Genomic DNA, 27,572 nt, shown 5'->3' on the forward strand with positions numbered 1-27,572 from the left:
ATTTCTGTATCTCCACAAGATCTACGTATGTCCAAGAATGCTAATCACAAACTGCTAATGAACTTCTACCATGGAGCTCCTTCTGCTGCACACTGTGGTTCAGCTGCTGTGGAGGACAAGAGGAAACTGCAGCGGGTGGTGAGGGCAGCAGAGCGGCCCTGGGCCCGACACTAACCTCCCTCAGAGACATTTATATACTGGCAATGTCATCCTCAAGGACCCCTCGCACCCTGGACACTCACTGTGCACCACCACCCATCACATTGCACCTTATATTGCACTGATCACCTCCTCCTTTGTCTGGCATATAACTTGTATATAAAAAAAGCAGGAACTCCAGCAACACTTGAGGGAAGAAGAACAACTTTAATAATTGACCACCGCGTTTCGGCTTGTGGCCTTCATCACGCTCATAGTAAAACATTGTAAAGAATTGCTTAAATACAAGACAGGAAACAGAAAAAAATTCAAATTAACCAGTCAAAACTTCATAGATAGGTCAGCTGACATATAATAGGTAGGTATTGGTTAATTGGTTAAGTCCCGCCCAAGTAAATACTGGGCTAGATCATTAATGATGAGGAGGGGGGGACATAACCCCCATATGTCTGAAAATAACACATGCATGAAATGCATAAGAAGGATGCTATAAATATACACACAGATTTTAAACAAACAAAACAAAAACAGGGGGGCAGTCTTTAATGGTAAAAGCACGTTAGAATTAGAAAACAAGATTACATCATCACATGGGAACACATTTGTTAAAAGAACCTTATTTATGTCTCTAAATTGTAAAGTCTCTAAAGATTAGACTTAAAATGTAGACTTAAGATGAGATGTCTAGCACGCTACTCCTTCTTTGGCTGAACTAACAAGATTACTTGAATAAACATTACTCATGTGAGAGTAATTTAACTGATAAAATTAGGATAAAAAAATTAAAATAATTCTTTTTAAAAAAGGTGTAGTTCATAAAACCTCATTGATCGAAAAATGCTCATTCATACCTCTGGGGTGCAGACTCTTAAAACGGAATATCCAAGATGCTTCTCTTTTTTTCCGGATAAAATTTATGTTGCCACCTCTTTGGTTTAGTTTAATGGCTTCAATGCCGGAAAAATAATGGTGAATTTGGATGTTTATCGTTGAAGTGTCTTGCAACAGGGCTGGTTGAATCATTCCTCTTGATCGAACTTCTGTGTTCATTAATTCAATCTTTAAGAGGGCGGGATGTTTCTCCTATATATATCTTATTGCATGGGCACTGTATCATGTAGATTACATTTTTAGTTCTGCATGTGATAAAGCCCTTTGTGGCAATGGCTTTGTCACCTATAGGGTCTTTGAATGATTTGACATTTTTGGTGTATTGACAATTAATGCATCCCCCACACTTGAAATTACCATGTAGGTTATGAGTTATCAGGGTTTGATCTGGAGCGTCACCATTGGTGATCAGGTAGATTCTGTTCCAGTTATAGTCCCATAAATCATGAAGCTTGCTGCCAGAAAAGCTTCAAATCTCCTTTAAAAGCTATTTGTGGTCTTGGTTGTGGTCACTGATATCATTTGCAAAAACCCCAGTGTGAGAATTGTTGTGTGTGTGTGTGTGCGTGCGTGTGTGTGATTAACATTATCGTGCAAACGAACCAACAGAGTTTGATTCTACCGGCTGAAAGTCTCCATAAATGCAGGCGTTTCGGCGGCTACACCGGCTTCCACGAGTGTGACGCTTATTTTGAGAAAATAATAGAATATAAATTTATTTTTATATTTCAATATCACAATAATCTTCCAATGTAGAACTACAAGTTAAAAAAGAAGTAACATAAATCAAATCCACTTCAGCTAAATACTTCTCATTTCTTTCCATCTTACATGCTGTGACTGCAGCCATTCCCACATCTCTGTGAATGGGACTCATGGACATGGATCAGTGGTTGTTGATCAATGGTCCTGAGAATCTGCATAATTAAGATGAAGGAACGGAGCTCCCAGCCCATCGTTCCTGCAGCTGCTTTCAGTCTTTATGCAAATGTCCTGTTTGTAAGACTGAAACCTGCAGCTGAGACTGAAGACGTCACCTGATGATGACGACACGTTTCTCCCACAAAACGCTGCGTCCAGATGAACAGAAGCAACAGACTCACTTTCCTGGATGATTGAGATGCATCAAGACTTCATTGTGTGTTACTTCTCATTCAGCACAGACACATTATTCCTGTTAGGTCATGTCAGCTGTCACTCAGTACAAGCACAACTGTGAACAACACAAACTTCTCTTCAATGTGTCACAGAAACACTAAGTGTGAGAGCCTGTATGACACACAGGACAGACTGTAAGCTCTGCTGGCTGCACAGCACTTTGTAGCAGTTTTCCAACATGTCCTCCACCCGTGATGTCAGTGGTGGGACCCCAGTCACAGCACTCAGCACCACCTCCTTTAAATGGATTTTATAGCAGTTCCTCCCGTTACTCGGTGCAACGCTTCTTAAATGTGTTTTTGCAGGATAAAACACAGCAGGTGGTGTAGAGAGGACGTCAGCTGACGGAGCAGAGGGAGGCAGACTGTGGATAAATGACAGAGTGAGAGGAGAGCAACCATGACAGAAGCACAGGTGTGGCAGATAGAAGTGGCTTTATAGACACTTATTGTCAGTCCTCGTGCATGCTGTGGAAATAAGTGTCTGTGTCATGAGGTGACATGTGAGCTTATCTTTGGTCAATAATGTCATGATCGGCTGTGTGCAGGCAGGAATTTGACCCAAACGCAAACTCACTGGAGACAAGACTGAACTCAAAATGGCAGCTTTTATTGCTGAACACAAAACTCTACAAAACCTAAACTGGGAAGACTCTAACAAAACACACATAGGGAGCCACAGGTAGAAACAGAAAGAGAAGAGAAAAGAAAAGAAGAAAAAAACAAAAACAAAAACAACCCCCCCCCCCAAAAAACAACAAACAAACAAACAAACAAACAAACAAACAAACTAGGGTTAGGAGGCAGCAGGGCAGCCAGGTTTACGTAGTACTCAGGGTTGTAACATCGTACACAAAATCACACCTCATATGCTTAACATAGTCTGTCCATTTAGACCATATTCCCTGGAAGTTTAAGAGAAAATGACACTTTTTCCATCGTATAGATCTCTTGTACAGAATGGATCCAGTCTTCTATCGTTGGTGGTTCAGGCTTAAGCCATCTTCTCGTAAGAGGCTTTTTACTTACGGCCAGAAGGATGTACAGGAGTCTTCTGTCGTTGGAATCCAGTTTATCCACTGGTGCATTGCACAAAAACATGGTCTCAAAAGTTGAAGGAAAAACAAATGAAAAAACATTTTGTAAATGATCATGGATTAGAGAGCAATACTGGCGAATATCTTTACAGTCCCAAAAGATGTGGAAATGGTTAGCTCCGTCTCCCCCACATCTCCAACATTTATCACCAAGTCCTCGATATCTTTGTTGAGCAGGGGTAATGAAAAATCTCATGATGCTTTTCCAGCAAAATTCATGCCAAACATTAGACCCAGTGGTAGCCCACTGTATCTTGCATGCGTGAGCCCAACACTTCTCTGTAATTGTCAAATTACCCTCCTTTTCCCACTTCGCTTTAATATACAGAGTGCTGTCGTTTTTACACCGCCGGATGCTGTTATATAATTTAGAAATAATTTTACTTTGCACTTCAGATTTGGTTAGTAATAAGAATGTTTCTACAAATTAAGTTGTGATTAAAATAATTTCTGATCTGTAGATATCTAAAAAAATCATCAGATCCCAAGTCATGTTTACTCCTCAAGAGATTTATTCTAAAGACACTTCTTCAGCTGAGAATCTAAAGGTAGAAACACACAGACGCTGCAGCTTTTACTTGCAAGGGCATGATCACAGATGCTCCCACCAGAGTGGGGCCTGTGATGTGCGCTCTGTTCTTGCACTTGTCTTTATTTATATACAAACGTAATACAACAGTGAATACATCTATTCATAGGCAGAGGGATGTTAGTGTGTAGGGAGTGTGTGTGTGGTTCTCTTCTTGTTAGTGCAGATAAAGTGTCCAGCTCTCCTCTTCCTGGCAGGAGTGAAATAATCACAGCTGGTTCAGCTTTTATCGCTGTGAGGAAGAATTTATCAAATCTAAGTCATCAAAAGGTCATCATGCAGTATTCTGTCACATGCAAACTTATATCACTCAAAGCTTATACTGACTGCTAAGTACAATTTTATATTGACAAACTGAAGGAGGAACACACTGAGAAAAAAAAGGAACAAAAAAGGGCAGCTCTTGGATTTACGTGAGCATCTCGCGTGTGTTTAACACGATTGCCTCAGGCTTTAAAGATCTGTACAAAATTCAACTTCATTGCATCAAATACAGGAAATCATAGCTTTCCTGTATTTCCTCCATTGTTGGCATGCTGGTTAGTGCTGTTGCTCCACAGTAAGAAGCTCCTGGGCTCAAGGCCACAGTCTGGCTAGTTTGCAGTGGTTTCTCTCTGGGTATTCTGGTTTCCAGTGTGAGAGGAAAAGTCAGGCAGTTATTAGAGCTAGGTTAACTGATGATTCTAAATTATCCATGAATGTAAACGGCTGTGTGTTTCTATCTGATAGACTGGTGAGCTGTCCGGGGTGTACCCTGCCTGGTAACCTATCACTTCAGGGTTATTTCCCGGCCCTGCTGCAACCAGGATAAAGATAGGAGGATGGTAGTTGTTGTAGACCCCTTCAATTTTTATGGTAACCAGGATCTAGACTTGATACTGAGACAAAAACGGTGCCGACTTTAGGATTAGTGAATGTCCACAACAATTCACCCAGCCTGTAGAAGAAGGGTGGAGGTTTTGTCTTGCTTTGTTTTGTGTTTGCAGGAGCAGAAGGATGACAGAGACTAAAGGGGGAGGCTGTAGCTTCACATGAGTGTGAGCTGCAGACTGAACCCTTTGGTTGCTAATGTTGAGTCACTGATGTTTGCATTAAGAAAATTGTGTTTTATTAGCTGTGTTTTAATTAAGGTATCACATTATATTGTTGGGAATGTTAAATGCTAAAGTGAAGAAAAGCTTTGATTTCACTCATGACTGAACATGTTATTATTAACCATAGCAGGCCACTGTAAAGAGTCAATTAGCTTTTATAGAGGGAAAAAAGGCCAAAAACTCTGTGAATACGTATGAATAACAGGCAATGATAGACTTGTCACATTCAAAATAGAGATATGTAATAACAAACACGGGTCCGTGTCATTTAGGTTCTCCATTGAAATAGTCAATCATTTAGAAAAGTAGAATATATATGTCTCAACGCTGTTTCTCAATAATATTAAAAACCTAAAAACTATTGTTGTGGAAGATAGAAGTCACTGTGACAGCCCTCTGACTGTGGAGGACGTTTGTAATCCTATTTCTGCACTTAAGGCCAACAAATCTCCCGGCACAGATGGTTTAACTGCAGAGTTTTATGAATCATTTTCTAATCTCCTGGCTCCGTTCTTACTGCAGCTTTTCATAGGAAGTGTAGAGAATAACATCCTCCCTCCTACTCTTACTCAGGGTCTCATAACACTTATTCCAAAGCCAAACAAAGACTTACTTCTTATTGATAATTGGAGACCCATCTGTCTGCTCAATGATGACTATGAGATTATGGCTTTAGTACTTGCTAACAGAATGAAAGAGTTCTTGGACACAATTATGGATGAGACACAATCAGGCTTTATGAGAAACAGACACCTTTCTAAGAACAATCCGTCCAGCCCTTAGTGTTATTAGTGATTTCTCTGAGGCATCTGCTTTATGTCTAAATCTTAAAAACATGTGAATTACTAGCAATTAAAGGCTGCACTGCAAATGCTCTCTGTAACATTTCTGTTAAACAAGAAGTCACACACCCAGGACTGTTAATATCCAAAGACCAAAAGTCAAGATGCTCGTCAAACTTGTCAAACAGTGTTGGGGAATTCTCTTTTTTTTTTTTTTTTTTTTAACGATCAGAAATGCTTTTATTTCTCAATGTATACGTTTTAAACAGTCATCGTAATTTCTCTTTTTTTATCAGCCATAGTAGACATGTCCAACTGGGACTTAACCCACATATGGTTGCTGGAGTCTATCCCAGCTATCACAGGGTGAGAAGCACCATACAATCTTAGCAGTTGCAGGTTTAACCATTCATGCTCACATTCACACCACATCAGTTTAGAACCACAATATAACCTATTATGTCAGCATTGAGGGCAGGCTGGGGGGTTTGTACCATTTTCTCTCCAGGAAGCTTTGGGTGGTTCCTTCCGGTGGAGCTACCTTCCTGGGCTTTCTGTTCCCTGCATCTGGAAGTAATAATTCATTAGAGACCTCCATATTTAAGGACCGGTTGTGGCCGTGATTTTCTGGCAAACTGTTATACCTACCTTCATGAATTTATGATCCACCTGCTCAACCACCAGAAGAACTCTCCTGTTTCTCTTTTTTTCACTTTCCCACTCTCAACTGGCCCTGCTTCCTGCACCTTCCACATTGCTCCCCACCTCTGTGAGACTCAATATGCTCTGGACCCAAACCACCATGCTCTTTACCCTGCTCCAGAACCCAGCCTGCCCACAGACCTACCTCCTCTCTTCCTCCACTCTGGGAGCCACAAATCCTCCCAGACCCCCAGCATCCGACTCCTCTCCCTTCACTACTGCACCTCTTGAAAAAAATAAAATAGCTCCAACAGAAAGACTCAAACAAGGTGATGTGGCATGGAAAGCTTCCAAAGGTTGCATGAAAACTGAGTAAATTAAAATAATTTACTGCAGTTCTAACTGTAAAAAAATCATCAGTAGAAAAAACACAACTCTGCTAAGATTAACACACATCTATATAAAGCAGGAAAACATCAGTAAATCATTTTTATCTTTCAATAAGGGGATGGGAAAGTCTCACATTAGGATGCGCTAGTTACTGTTTTCTACTGAATACATTTTTAGAAATTGTGACCTGAATATTATTTTGCTGAATGTCTTTAACCGAATGACTGACTTTCCTGTATTTTTCTTTCGTTTCATTCCTCGCCTCAGCTCTCACACCAAAAGAAACCAATGATCATTTTATGACAGTTAAAAATAGAATAATGGTGCACACAAATTGCAACGTGATTGGAGAATAATGTGCTCAATTATTTGTGTGTGTGCGTTTTAAAATACATGAACACAAAAAGTGGGTAAGACATCTTTTCTGAGAGTGTATCTTTCAAAGGTCTCTAGAAAACATCAGTGGGTACTTCTAGTGTTGGGTGGTTATCCTTCAACTTGAGGGTATTAACTGTTAAACATTATGGTGTTAAGGTTAGGACAATGTGCTTGATTTTTTTTTTTTTTTGTGTCCCGTTTGGATCTTTAGCATCAGAATTGTTGTCTTAAGGCCAAGAAAGATGCCAAGCGGATTTATTTTACCAAGTGGATCATCATGGCCTTGCCATATTGGTCCATTTGATTGACCTTTATTATAATTATGAATTTATTTTATTTTCAGTTGCTACAAACGGGACAGACATGACTGGGGGATAGGACAGGGAGAAAGAATGAAAGAAAGAGAGGGAGAGAAAGAAAACCAAAGGGGAGAAGAGACGGTGAGAAGGGGGGGAAGAGAGAAAAAACAAACACCTGGGTCACCTGTATGGAGAAAAAAAACAGAAGAGAAAGCAAACAACAAAGAGCAACATAATAAAAAAACAGCACCATCACAATAAACTAGCTAGCAGTAGATAACAGAAGATACTAAATAATAAACGATATTGTGCAGCACGCAAGATAGACAGCGCACAATGTGCTTTGAGGCAGCAGCCAAGAAAGCTGTAGTCCGCGTCTGTGAATACCTGTGTGCACACCTGTGTGCATACCTGTGTGGATCAGCATGCTTGTATTCCAAAGGTTTCTCCATGTAACGATCTGCTAGAGGGTGTGGGGGGGCCACAGCCCCGTCCTCCAGGGCATGAAGCAGGTATGGAGGAGATCAAAACTCGAGACATCCAGAGGCCCCCAGAACACAAGAGACCAAGGAAGACCAACAGAGGGGCAGCCGCGCCACTGTCCCAGTAAGAGCTGAGGAGAGTCCCAGATGAGGGCTCACTCAGCAGCCGCGGAGCAGAAGCCAGGGGGAGTCGCAGTGACGCGCCCGTGAGCTCCGCCGGCAGCCAGCTGTGCCTGAGTGACCGAGCCCCAGGCCGAGAGGCCGGGGGCACCCCACCTCCGAAGTGGCCCGAGCGAGCCCCAGGCTCCAGGCCCCGATAAGCGGTCACCAGGGAGTGAGCCGGTGTGTACCTGGACGCCCACCCCCACCCCCACACACAAAGAACCACCAACGCACCGATGTCTGAGGGAGTCCGCCACCGGCAGGGGAAGTGGTGGTAGGGAATTCTCAATGGTGCTTGGTGCCATACCCTCAGGGACTTTAATGTTATATAAAAACACTGACAGCTCAATATCTGCCTCAGTCACTCTCCCTGATCCAGCTGAGTCAGCAGTGGGAAAAATCTGCTTTTCACAGGAACTTGGTAACAGCAATAAGAGAATACGTAGTTTATTCCAAGAAGATATCGTCTCTCTCCCATATATAGAATATCTTACTGGAACCGACATGTTCCAGATATCACCTGGAAGACAGTCTGGATGATCCCATAAATATCTAGTTGTGAACAAGGTGAAGGAAATCTCATATAAAATTCTTCATAAATGTGACCCAGCCAGTCACTATATGGTAACATTTAAAAGAGACATAAATACTAATTGAACTTTCTGTGGGGATCATCCAGAAACTGTGGCACATGTCTTTTGGTTCCTCTACACAGAGATTCTGGAAGAATTTAGCAGTTTTGTTATTGTCTATATTTTAAGGGAGTTTTCTTTACGATGGAAAATGTTTTATTCTGTTTCTTTAAGGTCCCCAGGAAGAATGATAAATGTTTTTTTTATAAAAAATTTGTTAATACTTTTAGCTATTTTATATCCATAAATGTAAGTTTATTAATAAAACACCATATTTCTGCCGTTTTATAAGGATATGAATTGTACATACAATCAATTTCAGACTCAACCAACAAAAAGCCTCTCAGAACAATATTTATATGTAGATTTTTTTCGCCTCCTCATATCATCATTTTTTTACTCCTGGTTCTGTATGTTCATGTTCTGTTCTTTTGTAAACTTCATCTGTTTGTATGTTGTATACTCATTGTGTTTCAATAAAGTTCGATTTAAAAAAAGGTACGTTCTAAACGAAGCTTCAGACGTCACTGATCACGTGACTCTGGCCAAACGAATCAAGCCTCGACACGGTGCTTCTGAAGCAGCGCGTTGATCTTTCTGACACACGCACCGGAGCGTCAGCTTCAAGCGGACCATCACTACGTCTCACATCTAAAGGTGTCAAGGTAACTTTGAACTGAGTTCAGTCAATCTGGAGTTTTTCCAAGTTTTCTGTTGCTCTCTGTGAGAGAAGAGCGTTAAAGGCGGGGCTCTCCAGAGTCCAGCAAAACAGGAAACCACAGCTGGGTGTGTGTAAGTGTGCAAACCAATAGAATGCATCGTGGTGGGGGGGGGGGCATCACGGGCAAGAAAAAAATAAAAGAATCGGTCGTACCCATGCTTCCCCGACGTCATGCCAGCGCATATTGGGAAATTCGTAGGCACCGATCGGTTTTCTATCAGCCATTTGCTGGGAGTAAGGGCGCCCTCCGTTTGCGAGGTGCGCCTGCTGCTGGCGGCACAGGGAGGAGAGGGCGGGGCGGCGGGGAGTCTCTGGCTGGCTGGAGCGGCATCTAATAACCAACTCGCAAAACAAAATGAAAACAACAAACAGATATTATGATACAGACTTATAATCTGCACCCATGTTTTTTCTACATTCTATAAAGTGAGCGCGAGAGCCCTCGGTGCGCCTGCGCGCTGCTGAAGTCAAAGTAAACTTTATTGTCATCTCCGCTACAGACAGTCCAGCATATAGAGAGACGAGACGACGAGGCTGCAGTTACAGCGGTGCAAGTAAACAAACAATAAATATAAGAAGAGTAAGAAAATAAATCTACACTTTAGGACTCGGGGTAAAGGATCAATAACAATTTAAATTATAATTTACAGTTTGATGATTTAAAGTCTCACACAACCCGTCAAAAGGGGCGGGGCCGGCTGCTTCCAAGTAGAGCACATTTCATTTATAATGATGTAAATCCAAGCCCATCATGGATTCACGATCTGAATCCTGGGTTGTGTGAAATCCCAGAAATCAACCTTAGACAAAGTGAATCTGTGAACTAAGGTGTAGGTCTGTTAGGTTAATTGTGCTGATCCTCGGGTTGGGGGATTTGTGTTTGTACTGGAGCGCAAAATTCAAACCAATGGAAGATGGACAACAAAAGTTCAAAGCCATCAGGTGCTCAGTTTATGTATTTATTTTTGGCCTGCATCAGTAAGAAATGCCAAATTATATACACAAAGTTACAGGAATCACCACTCCTGTTATTCATGATGATTTCAGTAACATCACATAATAACATGTAACATCCTGTAAGCACAGTCTGCCTGTGTCTTTTCTCTGCAAATGAACATTTTCAGCCAATATAGGTAATACATCAACATGGCTGCCGTGGCTAAGTTAGGAATATTTATAATGTCATTTCAAAACTTGCATATGATCTGCAATTTGTAGCAGATCTACTGACTGTCACAGCAGCTGGAGCAGTCTCAAATGCAGGTCAGTCCACTGCTGCCCCCTGTGGCCAAGTGCCATAGCTACTGCTGGATGAACTCGTGACACATCTGCACCTGTTTCTATGAACACATTGAGTCTGAGTGGCTGCACTTACACTGGTGCATTCAAACATATTGAAAGATGGCAGCAATGTGGATTGTCAAGACTCAAACCAACCGTTGAGCAAAGACAGCAGGATCACTTGTTTCTGTTTGTTATACAGCCAGATTTACTCGTGACACACATGTGCAGCTGCTTTATCACCTATTCTGAATTTGTTTCAAGCACAATACATTTGTTACACATGTTGGGATATTGTGTTTGTTTTAAATGTTATATACCTGTGTGGTATGTGACTTGTGTTGCCATGACGCCAGGTCTCTCTTGGAAATGAGATTTTTAATCTCAATGAGATTTTTTTTTACCTGGATAAATAAAGGACTAATTTGTAACTTTCAGTGTTTTCCGGTCTTCCAAAAGAAAAAAAACCTTCAACTACATGACATGCAGTTGTGTATTTGTTTTCACCTTATCATACACTTGAAGTTTTACAAATCCCCACTTCTTTAGTGAATATCATTTCAGTCTCAGACAACCTCGTTTCTCTTACAGAGGTTGAATGCACCTTCTGCGGATGGCGGTACCACACAGTGTGCGTGGACTTCCCCTGCACAGAAGGCAACTACAAATGCTGTGAATGCTAAATAAACAGAAACAAATGATCCCTGTTGTCTTTGCTTGATGATTGGTTTGAGTCTTGACAATCCACATTGCTGGCGTTGCATCTTTCAATGCCAGCAATGGCAGGTATCAGTGCTCAAACCTTTTGTGTTTGTTTCCAACAAGTTGCCCACCTCGGGAAACAAAAATGTGTTCTTTTACTTGTCAGATGAACATATGAGCCACTTTGACTCTTCAGTGCAGTGTGGAGCCTAACAAAGATCTGTTTTGTGTCCCAGCTGATCAGCAGGAGGAGGAGAGTCTGACGGAGCAGCAGAGGAACATTTTCAGCTACTTGGACTCAGCTCAGCCACTACAGAGGAAACAATGAGCTCAACACAGAAGGTGACAGACAGAGCAGGACCATATGACCAAAGATATTTATCACCATATACATCTGAACATTTGCCATAACGATGTAGCTGACGATAGAATTGACACCAGACAAAATACTTTACAGCTGCACAACTTTATTAAAAAGCCATCAATGTATTTTCACTGAAACAAGCAGCTGTTGTTTATGTGCATTAAAGTTATATAAAAATGTAACAGTGCAAATGCAAATTCCTCGCTGACAGTTTAACCAAAAGGCGTTTCCAGTGGAAACTGGCCGACACATCCTGAGCATAACCATGTATAATATCCACTAAACTTCAGAAGAGGTTATACAGTCGTGGCCAAAAGGTTTGAGAATTGCATAAATATTGGAACCTGGAGAAGTTGCTGCTTAAGTTTTTATAATAGCATTTTGCCTGCACTCCAGAATGTTATGAGGAGTGATCAGATGAACTGCATCGTCCTTCTTTGCCATGAAAACGAACTTAATCCCCAAAAAGCCTTACCACTGCATTTCATTGCTGTCATCAAAGGACCTGCTGAGACCATTTCAGTGATCGTCTTCTTAACTCAGGTGAGAATGTTGGCGAGCACGAGGCTGGAGATCATCATGGCTGTATCCCGATTCAGGTTCTGCAGCTTTAAAGTCCTCAAGGGCCGCGTACTCAAAGACCGCTAAGGCCGAAGTGCGAGGCTCGTAGGCTCGTGAAATGGGACGTCTAGCCTCCGTCGCGCTGCCCAGGTTGCCTAGCAACCATGATACTAACAGCTGGAAACGTTTCATACAGCTTTGTTTGACAGAAATGAAGGAGAACATATTTAGTTCATTTGTTTCTACATGAGCTCTGTGTGATTTGATGAGTATCTGAGGCTGAGACCACAGGACTGTGAAACATGATTGTTGGGCTTCATTTCTGTGCTGAACAGTCGTTTAAGATTAGCTGTAAATAACAATTAGCTGATGTTGTTCATGAGACTAAAGTCATCTCACTGTGGTAATGTAAATATAATATGGCCAATATTATAGTTATTATATTAATCACTTCACTCACAGACAAGTATCTGTGACAGTGTGTATACAGATGTATCATATATAAGAGACAAATATTGTTCATTTAATATGTTGGTACTAAATGTGGCTCAATGCTTACATATATGTGTAAAAGCAAATGTAGGAGCTGTGATAACTGTGTCTGATAGAATGAAGAGTAGACTGATATATGAAATATTCCTTTATTGGGTGAGAAAATCAGACCATGTCATAACTGCTGTAAGTCACACAGAATAGATATCAGAGCCTTAAACAGGCTGACGTCTGCTAAATGGGTCAAACTGGGCAGAAAGTCTACAAACACATAACATCCTTATAGAATATGATGTAACACTATAGATCAACTTAGCTCAGAATATATAAAGCATATAAACAGTTACAGCAATATGATGCAACACACACAGCAGCTACTGATCCAAAATACTCAAAGCTTCATAGAACTGAAACCAACATTTATTTTTAGCTCCATTCTGCTGCTGATACAGACTTTAGGTTTCTGAACATTAAACTTGTTGCTGCCTTTCATAGTGTGTAACTTGAAGGCCCTGAGTACTCTGAGTACTTTCTCCCACACTGGAAACACTGGGATGATCACATTATGTGAACATTACCTAATAAGACTGATTCAGCACAGACAGTTATGTTAAACTTTCCTAGCAGTCCTTCACAAACAGGGAACAGTCTGTCTATTCTCTCCATCTGTCAGCTGCTGCTGGCTCTTCCTCCTCCTCTTCCTCACACACTGCTGAGTTTGTCCTGGTGGATCATCAGGGGTGCAAAGCCTCACAGATGATGTGCAGCAGTGGGTCCCTCAGTCTGTCCTCACTCTGGACACTTGCAGTCGTCACACATGGAAATCAAATGTGTGATAAGCTGCAGGATTCAAACACAAGTGTAACTTATAAACACACGTTCATACTTTTATTCCACAATCAGAGAGAAAGAAACAGAGAGAGAGTGCAGGACAGACAGACAGGTGACAGTCTCAGGTGTACACACTGCTACACAACAGCACAGAGAAGCAGGATTTAGTGTTTGTGTTATTACGAGTGTAAACAAGAAGAGTTCCAGATGGTGCAGTGGACACATGTGTGACTGCTGTGATTAAAGCATCTTTCTTTCAGCTTAACGAGTGAACCGTCAGCTCGTTCAAACACACGTTAAAGTGCGTTTGGCTCGACACCACCGAACAGAGGCAGCAATATAACACAGCTAACATTAACAGTGCAGTGAATCCTGCTTGTGCCGTGATGTTCAGGACTGCAAACCGAGCAGCATCACTGACTTTCAGCTTGTTGTGTTTGTGGATATATGACTGACTTTAATTATCCACAAAATCATCACATTCTCTGTCAGATTAAGGTCGACTATCTAACGGCGTATATTTAAAAGGCTTTAAAACCAAGTTAACGCTGAAAGTACAAACATCACTAATGTCACATAACTCTGCCGACAAGGCATAGCTATGGCTATGAAATGCTCTTTGTGTATCACTTCTTCATTATGAAAGATGTCATTAATGCACTAGTAATGTCTCATCTGGAGTATTGTTCAATCATTTGGTCAGCAGCTAATAAGACAGATCTTAACAGACTTCAGTTAGTCCAGAATAAGGCGTCCAGATTAGTGTGAAGATGTTCATACTATACTAATATTGATAAAATGCATAATAACCTTTCTTGGCTTCCTGTACAGGCTAAAATATTCTATGGCTTACTTGTAGTTCTAAAGAAAGCAATTCTGTTAAACACACCACATTTATTCTGCTCAGCTGCAGTATCCAGATGAAATACATCATCATATTACACAGTTTTCAACAAGCTGCAATTTAGTAAATGCTCGAGTTAAAAGTAACGTTTTGTAAAACTGTTACATTTAGAGCAACTTTTAAGTGGAATAAGTTGCCTTAAAAAATTAGAGAATTATTCAAAACTTCAATGAGCACTTAAAAGCCGATTTACAGAGCTTTTAGTTGTTGTAAATATTGTAAGACATGATTTGTTTTTGAAATTTGTGTAATGTGCCTCAATGTTATTGATATTATTATTATTGATTGCTTATATTTGAACAATTGTGAAACCTCACTGTGGATGTAAGAGTGCAATTATGTGGATATCTTGAATCCACTTTATTGTGTAATATTATATGTGAGTATTTGACGGAAGACGAGCAACATCTGTTGTGGAAGCTAACGGGGTTCCTTTAGAATAAACAAACATAGGATTTATTATCACTGAATAATTCTGTATAAATCTATACAAATTATAGAAATATGTAACAGGAAACAACAAAATAATCTAAATTATAAAATAATGTGTGTGTGTGTGTGTGTGTGTGTGTGTGTGTGTGTGTGTGTGTGCATGATTTTAGTGTTTGAACAGTCATGAATTATCTTTAACAGCAGGTTGGATGTAATGTGTTAGAACTACCAGCAGGTGGGGATAAGAGACCTTTAAGGTGTTTGGTGCCACGCTCCACCTTCAGGTTTAAAACTAGTGTTAATGGAGTTTGAAGGCTGAGTTTGTTCCACGACTGCATTTCACTCACTGCCTCTGTTTGTATCTCTGTCACTGCAGGACCAACATGGAGCCAGAAGTCAGCGCTCTCAGGAGGCCGACAAACCTCACAGAAGAAAGGGAGAGAAAAAACACACCTGTGACGAGTGTGGGATGGAGTTTACTCTGAAGGCTTCACTAAAACAGCATCAGGTCATCCACACTGGAGAGAGACCGTTCAGCTGTGAACAGTGTGGAAAGTCTTTTTCCTGGATGCGTTGCCTAAAAACACACCAACTCATCCACAGTGGAGTTAAAGCGTACAGCTGTGATCAGTGTGGCAGAGCTTTTACTCACAGTAGCAGCTTACAGAGTCATCTAGTTACCCACTCTGGAATTAAGCCATACAGCTGTGATCAGTGTGGCAGAGCTTTTACTCGCAGTAGCCACTTACAGAGGCATCTAGTTACCCACTCTGGAATTAAGCCATACAGCTGTGATCAGTGTGGCAGAGCTTTTACTCGCAGTAGCCACTTACAGAGTCATCTAGTTACCCACTCTGGAATTAAGGCATACAGCTGTGATCAGTGTGGCAGAGCTTTTACTCGCAGTAGCCACTTACAGAGTCATCTAGTTACCCACTCTGGAATTAAGGCATACACCTGTGACGAGTGTGGGAAGGGTTTTACTGAGAAGGCTTCACTAAAACATCATCAGGTCATCCACACTGGAGAGAGACCGTTCAGCTGTGACTTGTGTGGAAAGTCTTTTTCCTTGAAGCGTTCCCTAAAAAGACACCAACTCATCCACAGTGGTGTTAAAGCGTACAGCTGTGATCAGTGTGGCAGAGCTTTTACTCGCAGTAGCAGCTTACAGAAGCATCTAGTTACCCACTCTGGAATTAAGGCATACAGCTGTGACATCTGTGGAAAAACTTTCAGCCAAAGAGGGCACCGAAATGAACACCTACGCATTCACACCAGACATGATGTGTACTGCTGTGAACAGTGTGGCAAATACTTTACAACAGACGCACAGTTACAACAACACATGTTTACCCACACTGAGGAGAGACCTTATCAATGTGACCTGTGTGAGAAGACTTTTAAATCTCCACGTCACCTGAGACAACACCAACAGATCCACACCAGAAAGAGACTCTACAAGTGCAGCTACTGTGAGGTATGTATTTATATTGTTATCTTGTCATTTTAGCCTGACTGTTTGGAACAACTCTGCTCATTAAACTGTGTTAGCATGTTAGCAATTCTACTGCATGGAAAAGCAGCTCTGAGTGATTATTCAGATTTTCCTTTCAGTTATGATTTTAGTATTACTGTAGTATTATGGTGGTAGTATTGTAGTTATTGCAGCCCAGTAAACTGAGTGTGTTAACTGAAACAGTCAAATGTAGTTGGACGTCTGCAGAGATGCTCTTTATTTCAGGCGACGTTCAGGATACAAATGTTGAAGGACTGACTTACACTGTCTTTGTGTCTTTGTTTAGAAGCAGAGCGACACAGATGGATCCAGTTCTCAACCCTGTCATCACTGTGGTGGTGGGAAAGACTTTCTTTGTGACCTCTGTGGAAAAACCTTCAGTCAGCAAAATACCCTAAAAGTACATCAACGTAGACACACTGGAGACAAACTGAAATACTGCAAAGAATGTGGGAGAAGCTTCCCCACATCAGGTGGATTAAAAACACATGAACTGATTCACAGTGGGGTTAAAAAGCACCTCTGTGATCAGTGTGGGTCATCCTTCACCACTGAAGGTGAACTTAAAAGACACAAACGAGTCCACACAGCAGAGAAACCACACAAGTGCAGACACTGTGAGAGAAGCTTCTCACATTCACATGGTCGTAACAGGCATGAACGTGCACACATGGAAGGAAACTACAGCTGTGACCAGTGTGACAAGAGCTTCAGGAATCTCAGTTCATACTCTGCACACAAACGATCCCACGTTACTAATAAACTGTTTCACTGTTACCAATGTGCCCAAACATTCACCTCATTGTCTGCTCTGTGCAAACATCAGCGCGATCACTCAGGGCTGAAATCACTCCCATCACTGGATCACAGTGAATCTGAAGACACAGAAAGATCCTCTGGTTTCTGTGTCAGACTCAAAAAGCTTGAGATCAGGCTCCACAGAGTTCAGATAGAATCATTTAAACTTGTGTTGAACTGAACTGGTTGCTGGGCTGAACTTCTACATAATACAGATCTACATGGGATCTTCTTTTCTGTTGTTTTACTGAGTCAGTTTTGTCCTTTTTTCTCTGTCCTGGTTTTGCTCGTCTGTAAATGATTGAAACTCAGTCAAATAGTTCATTGTTCTCCAGCAAAACGTTTTGGAAACTCATGTTTAACCTTTGAAACTCTGACATGTTTTAGCACACAAGGCTTCATCGGGGAGTTCACTCATGATTGGACCATGAGAACAAAGGTTTTTAGTTCTTTCAAAGAGAGTCTTGGAGATGTTTGATGTTTCTGTTTTTCTGAAACCACCTGAAAGAAAAACTATTTTTCTTGCTTTATGTAGTGTGGAAGTTTTTAATGTTTCTTCATCTGTGATGTTCTTGAATGTGTTCACGTGAAGATGGTACAAATAAACTGTCCTTTCAGCTTTAGCTCCTAATTTATTCATTATTTATGGATGTAGCACAGCAGCCGTCTCTTGATTAACACATGGAGGGCTCGGGATCTGATGGTGTCGTCTCCCTAATTTGCCCACTCAGTAAATCTCACTCATGGCCAAGAAATTGAAATAAACCTTGTTTCCCTGCTGGATAGTGATCCACTGTAACTCTGCTCCTCCTTCCTGTTTAGGATTTCTGTGGCTGAAGTAAAATTCCCTCCATCCATCACTTATCCCAGCTAACCCAAAGTGAAATAAAGTTTTGCTCGTCTTAAAAAAGCATTACAATAATGGGCATTACCAATGCAAACTGAATGATACAGAAGATGTAAGAAGAGACTTTGATCAGTTAATAAAGCTCATGATCTGGATTCATTGTGGCTGCTACACAGATACTTCTGGGTCACTTCTCTCAGTTAGGAACCTTCCTCACCAAACTGACTGTTGGACCACACCCCTGGTTTCATGAGAAATTGTTTCAGCCATGATTTCTCTTCCTGTATTTCAGAGTAAAGACTGAAGTGACAAATGGAAGCATGTTTAAAAAACACAATGTGAGAGAGACGTTGAGGTCCTTAGAAGTTACCCTGGGTTTTTCTGTCACCCTGCTAGATGTTACACACCTTGTTATTGGACTGATTTCTACTGCTGGACTACTCCTGCGGAGAGTAACAATACTCTTACTAATTAGCTCCCTTTCACACCTTTGGGGATATTTATTTTTGTGTTTGCAGCGCTGTGAGCCAGAACAGCGAGAGAAAAATCTGCAGCAGCGACGAGCCGAATGCTTACGTGAATCGCAGCAGCTGCTCATGTGCTACGCTGAATTAGAGGATATCTTTGCTCTGGATTTCTATTTCTACTTTTTCATTTCTATATGATTCTTCTTGCATCTAAACAAAGATGATTCAATTTGCTAAATGTTGATGGCTCTTCGTGCTCAGGTGTAAATGAGACGTAATATTTGCTCTTGGTTTGGTTCTCCTGTACAGAACCTTGCAGTACAACAGAAACCTAAAAACATTATTTGTAGTTGTTATTCTTAGTTGTTCTGCTGCCTAAATACCACAGGGTCTGATTATGAAGTTATTGAGCTGCACATACGTTACGACCTGCTTAAGTTCGAGGTCACAGCGTCTGTAGAGCAGCTGGAACATAATGAAGTCTACAAGGTTAAAGTTTTCTCTTCAGTTATTGTTCTTTCTGCTGCTTGGTTTGATGGATCTGAGAGCTTTTGTTTTTATTATTGTTATTATAATTATCATGAATATTTTACTCTCTAGAAGCTTTAAAATAGTGTTTGTGTTTGAAAAAATTGATTTAAGAATTGAACAGAAACATCTGTCCTTCTGAAAATCGCCCAAAGGCACGGAGACAAAGTCAAAGGATGCAACCTGTAACTTTCTCTTCCTTCATGTCAGGACCATCATCCATGATTTATATAAAATGCATATAGCAACAGTAGCACTTTAGTTTGGACTTTATGATTTCTGTAACTGGAAAATATTATTTTGTTTAAAGACAGAAGTGACCGCATAGTTGCAACATCAAAGGGAAATATTAATTAATTAGCATTATATATATTTATTGCTTAAGCGTTTGCACTATAACTTAAGTAGGATTATAACTTTTAAGGAAGGAAAGATTTCAGATATTTAGTTCACTGCTTCAGTTATTTTATATGAAATTAAAACATTTACGTTGGTCAAATATGATGCTCTAAATCAAATAAAAGTTTGAAAATAAATGATGTATTTTTAAATGCTGCAACAAATGTTCACAAAAAGTAACTATAATTAAAACCAGTTAAACAAAATCAAATGTTTGAATCATGCTTAACCAAATGCCAGGCTGCAGAGCTGAACCTAAAGTATACGTAGAAAGATTTCAACATCTGAGCAGTTTTTAATGTTTTTATCACATATAAATGTCACAGCAGTGGGTCCTGGCCCAATGCTTTGTGTTTTTGCTTTTCTTTGACTCTTGTTTTTCTTGCTTTTTGTTCTTCTTATTTATCAGGCTCTCAGTAATCTTAGTTCTCCCTCCCTCAGTGTTCATTTCAGCCTGTGTTTAGTTTCTGTTCCCGTGTCCCACGTTTCATCGTTTCATGTCGAGTCAGCCCTGTCTCTCTGTTTCCTGTGTCTCCCCAGTCAGCCCCGCCTCCCTCGGGCACTCATGTGTGATACAGAGTAATAAACCTGACTACATTTGCTACACTCTCTTTATTACCTGTTACTTTAAAATTCATACACTAATTATGTCTGCCCATCTCTCTAATGTGAAGGTCAAAGGTCAACATCCCAGTGACATAAGAATAATCCCAAAGGGGCAAAGGCAGCGGTTAATTTAGCATAATTAGCATTAAGGGTACAGCAAGGATATACTTTTACCAACCCGTTCTCACTCCCGACGCGTAAAATAATGACGATTTGTCACGTCCCTTAACTTCTCATGCTGACGCCTAAGGTACTCTTCCACGTTTTTATGTGACGCTGTGGGTTGTCAATTCATTCCAATATGAACGCGCTCGCGGCGATCAGAGACGCTTCGAGCAGAGGCTCCAGCCATCCATTTACTCCAATAATAACCCCGTCACGGCGAAACATGACGCCGTGAAGCACAATCTAACTGGAGACCCGGGGACCCTCTCCGCGAACGGGTTTTTCTCCCTAATTTAATGCTTTCTTTTAATGACATCGTTAACGTTTCTCAACAAAAACACGTGAAAGTATCACTGATAATTCAACAATAAAATCGCTTCATGTTGTGGCCATCACACAGTGTTTTCCAAACTGATTCACGATCTGAAAGTGCGCAGATTTAACGTACATAATCCTTTGTTAGGTTTATTATTTTCATTTCACACGTAAAACACATTTATAGATTCATTCACCACTCCTGTTAGTTTTGGATGCTCTTGGCTCCAGCCAATCAGACGCAACCTGTGTAAGCAAAGGCTGACGGGAGAACGGAGAGAACCATTTATAAGAATAAGAAAATGAGGCGGAACTGATTGATTCTAATGCAGGTATGTAAAAAATACATATATTTAACATAATACCTTGATGTGTGTTTCAAAGTTAGTTTTTTCATAAAAGCTTCAAACAAACAGAGGTGACTGATCTCGGAAACGGTGTAATGTATTTAAAAATGGCTACAGCTACCGTCAGCATGCTTGCTAGGTAACGACTACACGTGGCTACTGCAGCATTAGCCATTTAATCCAACGATGATGGATTAAATCTATTACAAACGTTAAAGGACTTGTGTGCTGCAAAATACCCTCACATGGTGCGCAAAGCAGTTTTTGCGCTAAGAGTTCTGCTAGCTCTTTACAAACTGATGATGCTAACGTTAATTGCTAACATTAACCGGAGCGCCAAGACTGAAAATCATTTGAATTGCGTTAGTTATGTGTTTATGTCACTGAGTTCTGCAAAAATCTCTTTCCTCTTTAGCTTGAAAATGAGTGATTCAGAGGATCCCGAGCTGGAGGAAGAGCTTCAGGCTGCTGACGAACTCCTTCAAGATATGCAGGTAACATTTTTAGTGGAAACAGTTGTTAAAGAGGGAACACATATTTTGTACGGAGTAAACGTTATGTTATTTGAATTTTTGTTTAAAGTTTATGTCAAATTAAGTTGGTTAACTTAAGATGTTTGATAATCTTTGCTTTAATCATGGACTGTATTTTAGGTGTTCCCTTTTTTCCTTGTTAATTGCGTAGAATGATGCACGGAGTGAACCTCAGCCAAGACCAGTGCGCTGGAAAACACGTGACAGACAGGGAGCTTTTATTCCTCAAAGACCATCAACCAGTCGAAGTACTAGTTGCATGCCACGTGGTCAGTGTTCACACAACCATTGATTTTATCTCACAACTTGTTTTCACCGAAGAATTTCAGTAAGTAAATATTCTTCATCCCCCCCCCCAGTGTCCAGAGAGCAGCATCAATGTCCACGTGAAGAACCTGGTTATGTTGCCAGTGTCAACCCAACAAAAGGTACTTTACCTTCTTGTATATGTTGTGATTTCTGTTTACTTTTATATTTGTTGTTATAGTTGAGTTATGCAGGGCTTTTGTGCAGTCCTAAGAAACATACTGCCCAGAGTGTTTTTCACTTTGTGGAAGAGTTTCTTCCTTTCTTTATTTTTTTTCTGTTAGTGTGTGGAACTGAGGTGCTTCGTCAGGAGCTCCTTCAGTTGTTGGAGGATGGAGAAGAGGACGCAGCCATGACTTGTGAGACGTCGTCTGAGTCAGCTGCTACTCACTGGGCGATCAGAAATATGGTGTCCTCGCAAAAGTGGAAAGAGGCCAGGCCTTGTCTTATAGACAATATGTTAGCTACTCTGGATCCACAGTCACACCGTGTGTGTCAGTGTGGCAAACAAGTAGTTGTGAGGTGTCTGGACTGCCTGTCTCTTCCATTCCTTTGTGCTGACTGTGATATTGCAGTTCACACACGCGTTGTCCTGCACAACAGAGAGGCAGTAACAGGAGGGTTTTTGCAGCCTTCATCAGAGTTTCACAAGCCAATAGGTACAGTTTTTAAGTCTTATGCATTTCTTGCTATGTATGAGTATGAGTGGGTGCTGTTATTGTATATTTATTGTGTATCAGTTAATTTCTAATTCTTTTTATATATATTGTGTGTTTTAATGTTAGTTCGGCTGTTGCCTGTGCAAAGGCCAGACTGTGTGTGACTGCCCAGCAGGTAACGTTGAGGTTTCACCCGGCGCAATTGTGGCTCTTGTAACCATAAATGGTAAGTTGCCCTTTTGTCACACACTACATACACAATAGATGTGTTTGGAGGTTTTATTGCAAATTGTGCATTGCTATCTTTGTTTTAATTACCCTCGGCCCGCAGTATATGTGGGCACCTGTCAAAGGTCATTTGGATTTACCAGACCGCTTTGAAAACAACATGAAAAAAATGAATGCTTTGAGCCATGACTGAATTTCTCCTGATCCTTTCTAAAGGCCGTTATAACCTTGCACTGCCAGTGGTGAGCTGCACCAGCTGTGGCCTAATGTGGTCCCCCTCAGTTAAGGACATCCTGGGTAGTGGATATTGGCCTGGCACCTTAAATTTCTGCACCCTGTTTTCAATGGATGCCTTTCAGTCTTTCTATGACATTAAGAAGGCTGCACCAGGGATGTCACTTAAGGCATTTGTCAAAATGCTGGATGAACGAACAGCCCATTTTGGAAGGGTGAGTTCCTAAATTTGCCAAGTTTAAGGAAATTGTGCAAATCAATGTTTATGCTGACTGTCCTTGAATATTCTGTTGTATGTCCTCTATGTAAAAGAATGGCCGAATATCAGCTGATGCCTTCAGTAAAAGTTTCTTGGAGTGGAGTGCTGTAAAGTTTGAGGTGGACAGGATGTGCAAGGAGCCATGCTTTAGCTGCCCTGCCTGCACTCCACACATGCTTGCCGTCTCAGTTGATGGAAACCGCAAGCTTTATCGCTTTCAGTCTAATGCAAGGTACATTATGCATTGTGGACATAAGTCAAATATGGATTTGTAGAAAAATGTATTTTAATGTTTCTTTTCAAACAACTGTCACTGTGTTCGTTCAGCACTTCAGAGCAGGGGAACTTTGAAGGTGTCTTCATTGAGAAAGATGAGGAAGTTGCTGAGTTTGTGAAATACATCCAGAGACACACAAATCATGTAAGATACACATATATATTAGTGCTGTTAATCTTGTTAAAATGACGTTAATGCCGTAACCATATACACTTACGTGTGTGTGTGTGTGTGTAGACATATATGGATGGGTCGATATTTTTTTTTTATTTTTCTCTTGGTGTTGTCGTAATACTATTTACTTTACTTTATCTTAATGTGTACTTAATTTTGTCACCATGTGTATTTAAAAAAAACAACATGATTTTTATTTTGTGTTATCAGTGCTGTCCTGGGGAGATCTGAGGTCTTGTGTGACTCGAGGCTAATTCAGCTAATTGTTATGCATTTGTTTTAAAAAGTTTGTCCCTGATAGGGCTTCATCATGTCATGTCTTTTATGTTAAAATCTTTGAGTGTATAGGTCCCGGGGAAAGGGTTGTGCGGATCTTCATCTTGGACTGCAGCAAAGGAGTCGTCCAAAAAGTCCACTGGGAAGTTGGATGAGGAGGGCATGGAAATAGCTGTTTGTCGCCACGGAGTCCTCTTAGCTGCATTGAACATGTTTCGAGGGGAGATCTTTGCTTACCCCCTTTTTCTCCAGAGGAAGTTGGCAGCTAGCATCCCAGGACATATTACGTTCCTTTGCTCCGATGTGGCCTGTAAATATTTCCCCTATTTAACCAAGGTGGCTCAGCAGTGCCCTGAGCTGAGGAACCTCTTGTCAATGCTTCCTCTTCTCTCCGTCATGCATGCAAAGCTCACACTTGGAAATGCGAGGTATACTGCAGCTTGTAGTTTTGGATTAGTTTGAGACATTTTGTTATAAGGTTGAATGAATTCAGCAGTCATGTATTGTGACCTCCTTTCTATAGATCAAATGGGGAGGTGCGTTTCAGGATGGGGCCGGTTCAACAGTTGGAGAAGAGGTGGAACAAGTAAACAGTTTCCTGTCTAGGGCGGCCATCACAACGAAGTACATGTCTAAAGCAGGTGTGTGTCCGTGTCTGAGATTCCACTCAGTCTCCTGCTCATTAATTCTAATTTGTATACTAACTGAAATGCAGGGCGAACAGACATGCTGACCCTCCTGGCTTTGGGGTGGAACAAAAGGAAAGTGGAACAACTGGGCCGCACTTTGAGCCAGTGATATCTAAAGGTCATTTTTTCAACACCCATTTTAATGTGTGTGGTAATGGGGGGAAAACACCAGTACTCTTTTAATGTCAATATGAATGACATTTATGAATGCATTCTTAGATCATAAGGATCCTTAGAGAACAAGTGGAGCCTGAATGCGAGCAGAAATGAGCTGGGTGTGGATGACGACACACTGCAGCAATGGGCTGAAGGTGAGTCTCAATATAATAAGAGATAAGAGATAAGATAAGATAAGATAGAACTTTATTAATCCCTCGGGTGGGTTCCTCTGGGAAATTCGACTTCCAAAAAAAGCACAGCAACGACCAAAGTTACAGTTACAGAACTGTTATATATATATATATATATACACACACACACACACACACACACACACACACACACACACACACACACACACACACACACACACACATATAAATACAGAGACAAATATAAATAAAATATACAAAGGGGATAAATAGAATAAATAGGAATAAAAAATAAAAATACAAGTGAATTGCACATTTCAAGTATTGATTCTATTGCACTGTTGACTATTTACAAAAAGTATTGCACAAGGTATTGTACAGTGAGGTGCAGAGGCACTACAGCTTAGTTGTTCCCCCCTCCTTTGTCCTCCTGTTTCCCCTCCCTCTCCCCTCCAGAGAGGAGTTAAACAGTCTGATGGCGTGTGGGACAAAGGATGTATAACTCATGTATAACAATAGGACCCACCATGGCCTCATTAAAGAACTTAGAGTTAAGATCTTTCTGACAGTGTCAACAAACAATGAAAAATAAGCCTTGGAAAAGCAAATTTATGGCAGAGTTGTTGCGTTTCATCAAATTGGATAGAACCTGGGTTGAAATAATGTCGTACTAGTTGGTTTTATAAACCTGAACACCAACATACTTGTTATCTCATGATTATCATGAGATAGCAGCACATGAAGGCTCCAGATGTCTTATAATGAATGTCATCAAGTCAGTGATTACAGAGTCCAGTGTAGTTTGGTGACTGTTACTCATCCTGTGCTCTGATTAATATTCCTCTCACTTAGAAAGTGATCAAACTGATGGCAGCCTTGGAGCGTTGCAGGCACGAATAGAGGAGCTTGTCGTCATCATCAGAGTGCGAACACAAAGTCTTTACAGACAAAATGGTACGTCCCAGTTTCTTTGAAACGGACCGTTTGATGCTGAGTTTGTACAGCTTGTGCAGCTACTTTGTAAACAGAATAAAATCAGATCCAGGTTTGTTTGAGCTGGATGTGATTTGTTCCAGCAAACAAATTGATGAGTGTAGATTAAAATGTAACTATATACATTATGTGAAGGTGTGAATTTTTTATGCTTATTTACAGATAGCAACAAGAGGCGACACAGAATTCGCAAGGTCATCTTAGTTGAGAAGAAACGCTTGGCGGCTGCTGTTGACGACTACAACAAGCTCGCTGAACCAACAAAGCAAATCGTATCCAGTGATGCCCTCATGCAGACCGATATTTGGCCCTGGCAGAGCACAAGTGAACGTAAGCTCTTGATTTCTAAATATCCTTTTTAAACAAGCTCCCAGTATCTGAGCAGTAGTTGAATGTTTTGTTCTTGAATCATAATATGCTGCTATGTTTTCCCATCTGATGTTGTTAAACTGTAGCTGCTGCTGACCTCCGGACAAAGAGAAAGGTCTTTGAGAAGGTGATGGCTGTGAGGCGCCTGAGAGAGGAGGAGATGATGCTCTGCAGGGAGATGCAGCATCACTGGACAGTGTTGCGAATGCGTTCTGTGGTGTTGGGGACAATCTCCTCAGACTGTAAGCACTTTATTTATTTATTAATTTTTTGATGAATCGATTGAAAATAAGAGCAGATGCTAAAGTCTTACTGGATCTTTTACCTATATCTAGATTGCTAGCTAACACTGCCTTCTCCCTTTTAAAAAAATGTTTAATTACAGCATCCTAATTCCTTGTGTTTATGAGGTGATGTTTTTTTTTGTTTGTTTTTTTTACTTTTCTCATTTATTTGTTTTGTTCTTTTTACAGCCTCCTTTGTTGGCATGTCGGAGGATGCACAGAAGGGACTCTGTAGCCTGGTTTTAAAAAAACAAAGTGAACTGAAAGCTGAAATGCTCAAAGTAAAGGACGTGTACAAGAGAATCCTCAGCCACCAACCACTCCTGGAAATGGACTCGGAGGAGGAGGAGGACATTCCAGACGATGCCACTGAGAGTGATTTGAGCACTTCTGATGAAGACTGATTGTGTCATCATTGATGTTTTGTTTGGTAAAATAAAAAGTTAATCACATCTCTGTTTAATGTGATTTTTCAACAGACATTTTACATTTTGAGAAGAAAAATGGAATTTCCTTGGTGCAGTTGTTTACCCTGAATCATTATTTCCCATCTAATTTAATGACTAGTGTACATGTTCAGATACGATAACATAATTTAATTTATGGGATGCTTTCTGGGCTGCTCAAATTATCACAAAATTTAAAAGCACCAGGCAGCACACTCACAAGGACATGTTTTGTTCAGTGTTTTGTCGAAGAAATCAACAAGTACAACTGAGATGTTTGCTGTAGTGGTGTGTTTGTTAAGAAGCATGCCAGCACACTGGTGAACTGACAGTCCCAGAATGCACCCGAGCCAGTGACTCGCCCCAGAGCAAATGAAATTGCTTATCTAGAAAGACAACCGTGATCAAAGAAGAAGTAAAAGAGTAGGGAACAAATGGTAAGGGAAGGTACTGTGGGGTAGGAAAGAAAGGCCAGAGCTGTGCAAAATGACCTCCAGCAGGCCA

General features: G+C 40.8%; 2 protein-coding genes across 9 annotated transcripts; both read left to right on the plus strand.

Annotated features, from left to right (window-relative positions):
- The first annotated feature begins 9,148 nt into the window (after positions 1 to 9,148).
- Positions 9,149 to 17,969, plus strand: LOC309704963 (uncharacterized protein). 2 transcript variants are annotated; one of them, XM_082530503.1, is made up of 4 exons: positions 9,149 to 9,419; positions 11,695 to 11,800; positions 15,419 to 16,519; positions 16,845 to 17,969. In XM_082530503.1, the coding sequence occupies exons 2-4, from the start codon at positions 11,783 to 11,785 to the stop codon at positions 17,535 to 17,537; spliced, it is 1,812 nt and encodes a 603-aa protein (XP_082386629.1). In that variant the 5' UTR covers positions 9,149 to 9,419; positions 11,695 to 11,782; the 3' UTR covers positions 17,538 to 17,969. The 2 variants fall into 2 exon arrangements, with proteins under 2 accessions (XP_082386629.1, XP_082386630.1); XM_082530504.1 differs by having other exon boundaries at positions 16,848 to 17,969.
- A 2,392-nt stretch (positions 17,970 to 20,361) lies between these two features.
- Positions 20,362 to 27,265, plus strand: LOC309704983 (uncharacterized protein). Of its 7 annotated transcripts, none has more exons than XM_082530564.1 (14): positions 20,959 to 21,015; positions 21,446 to 21,524; positions 21,715 to 22,754; positions 22,973 to 23,205; positions 23,303 to 23,481; positions 23,577 to 23,670; positions 24,049 to 24,404; positions 24,500 to 24,617; positions 24,692 to 24,783; positions 24,885 to 24,976; positions 25,829 to 25,930; positions 26,132 to 26,299; positions 26,425 to 26,580; positions 26,812 to 27,263. In XM_082530564.1, exons 4-8 carry the CDS (start codon positions 23,023 to 23,025, stop codon positions 24,564 to 24,566), a joined length of 879 nt encoding a protein of 292 aa, XP_082386690.1. In that variant the 5' UTR covers positions 20,959 to 21,015; positions 21,446 to 21,524; positions 21,715 to 22,754; positions 22,973 to 23,022; the 3' UTR covers positions 24,567 to 24,617; positions 24,692 to 24,783; positions 24,885 to 24,976; positions 25,829 to 25,930; positions 26,132 to 26,299; positions 26,425 to 26,580; positions 26,812 to 27,263. The 7 variants fall into 7 exon arrangements, with proteins under 7 accessions (XP_082386689.1, XP_082386690.1, XP_082386687.1 ...); XM_082530561.1 differs by lacking the exon at positions 22,973 to 23,205 and having other exon boundaries at positions 21,715 to 21,832; positions 21,923 to 22,533; positions 23,348 to 23,481; positions 26,812 to 27,262; XM_082530562.1 differs by lacking the exon at positions 22,973 to 23,205 and having other exon boundaries at positions 21,715 to 21,811; positions 21,923 to 22,533; positions 23,348 to 23,481; positions 26,812 to 27,262.
- Positions 27,266 to 27,572: the final 307 nt, after the last annotated feature.

This window comes from Aulonocara stuartgranti, assembly GCF_965226115.1.
Source record: "Aulonocara stuartgranti genome assembly, chromosome: 4".
Classification (NCBI taxonomy): domain Eukaryota; kingdom Metazoa; phylum Chordata; class Actinopteri; order Cichliformes; family Cichlidae; genus Aulonocara; species Aulonocara stuartgranti.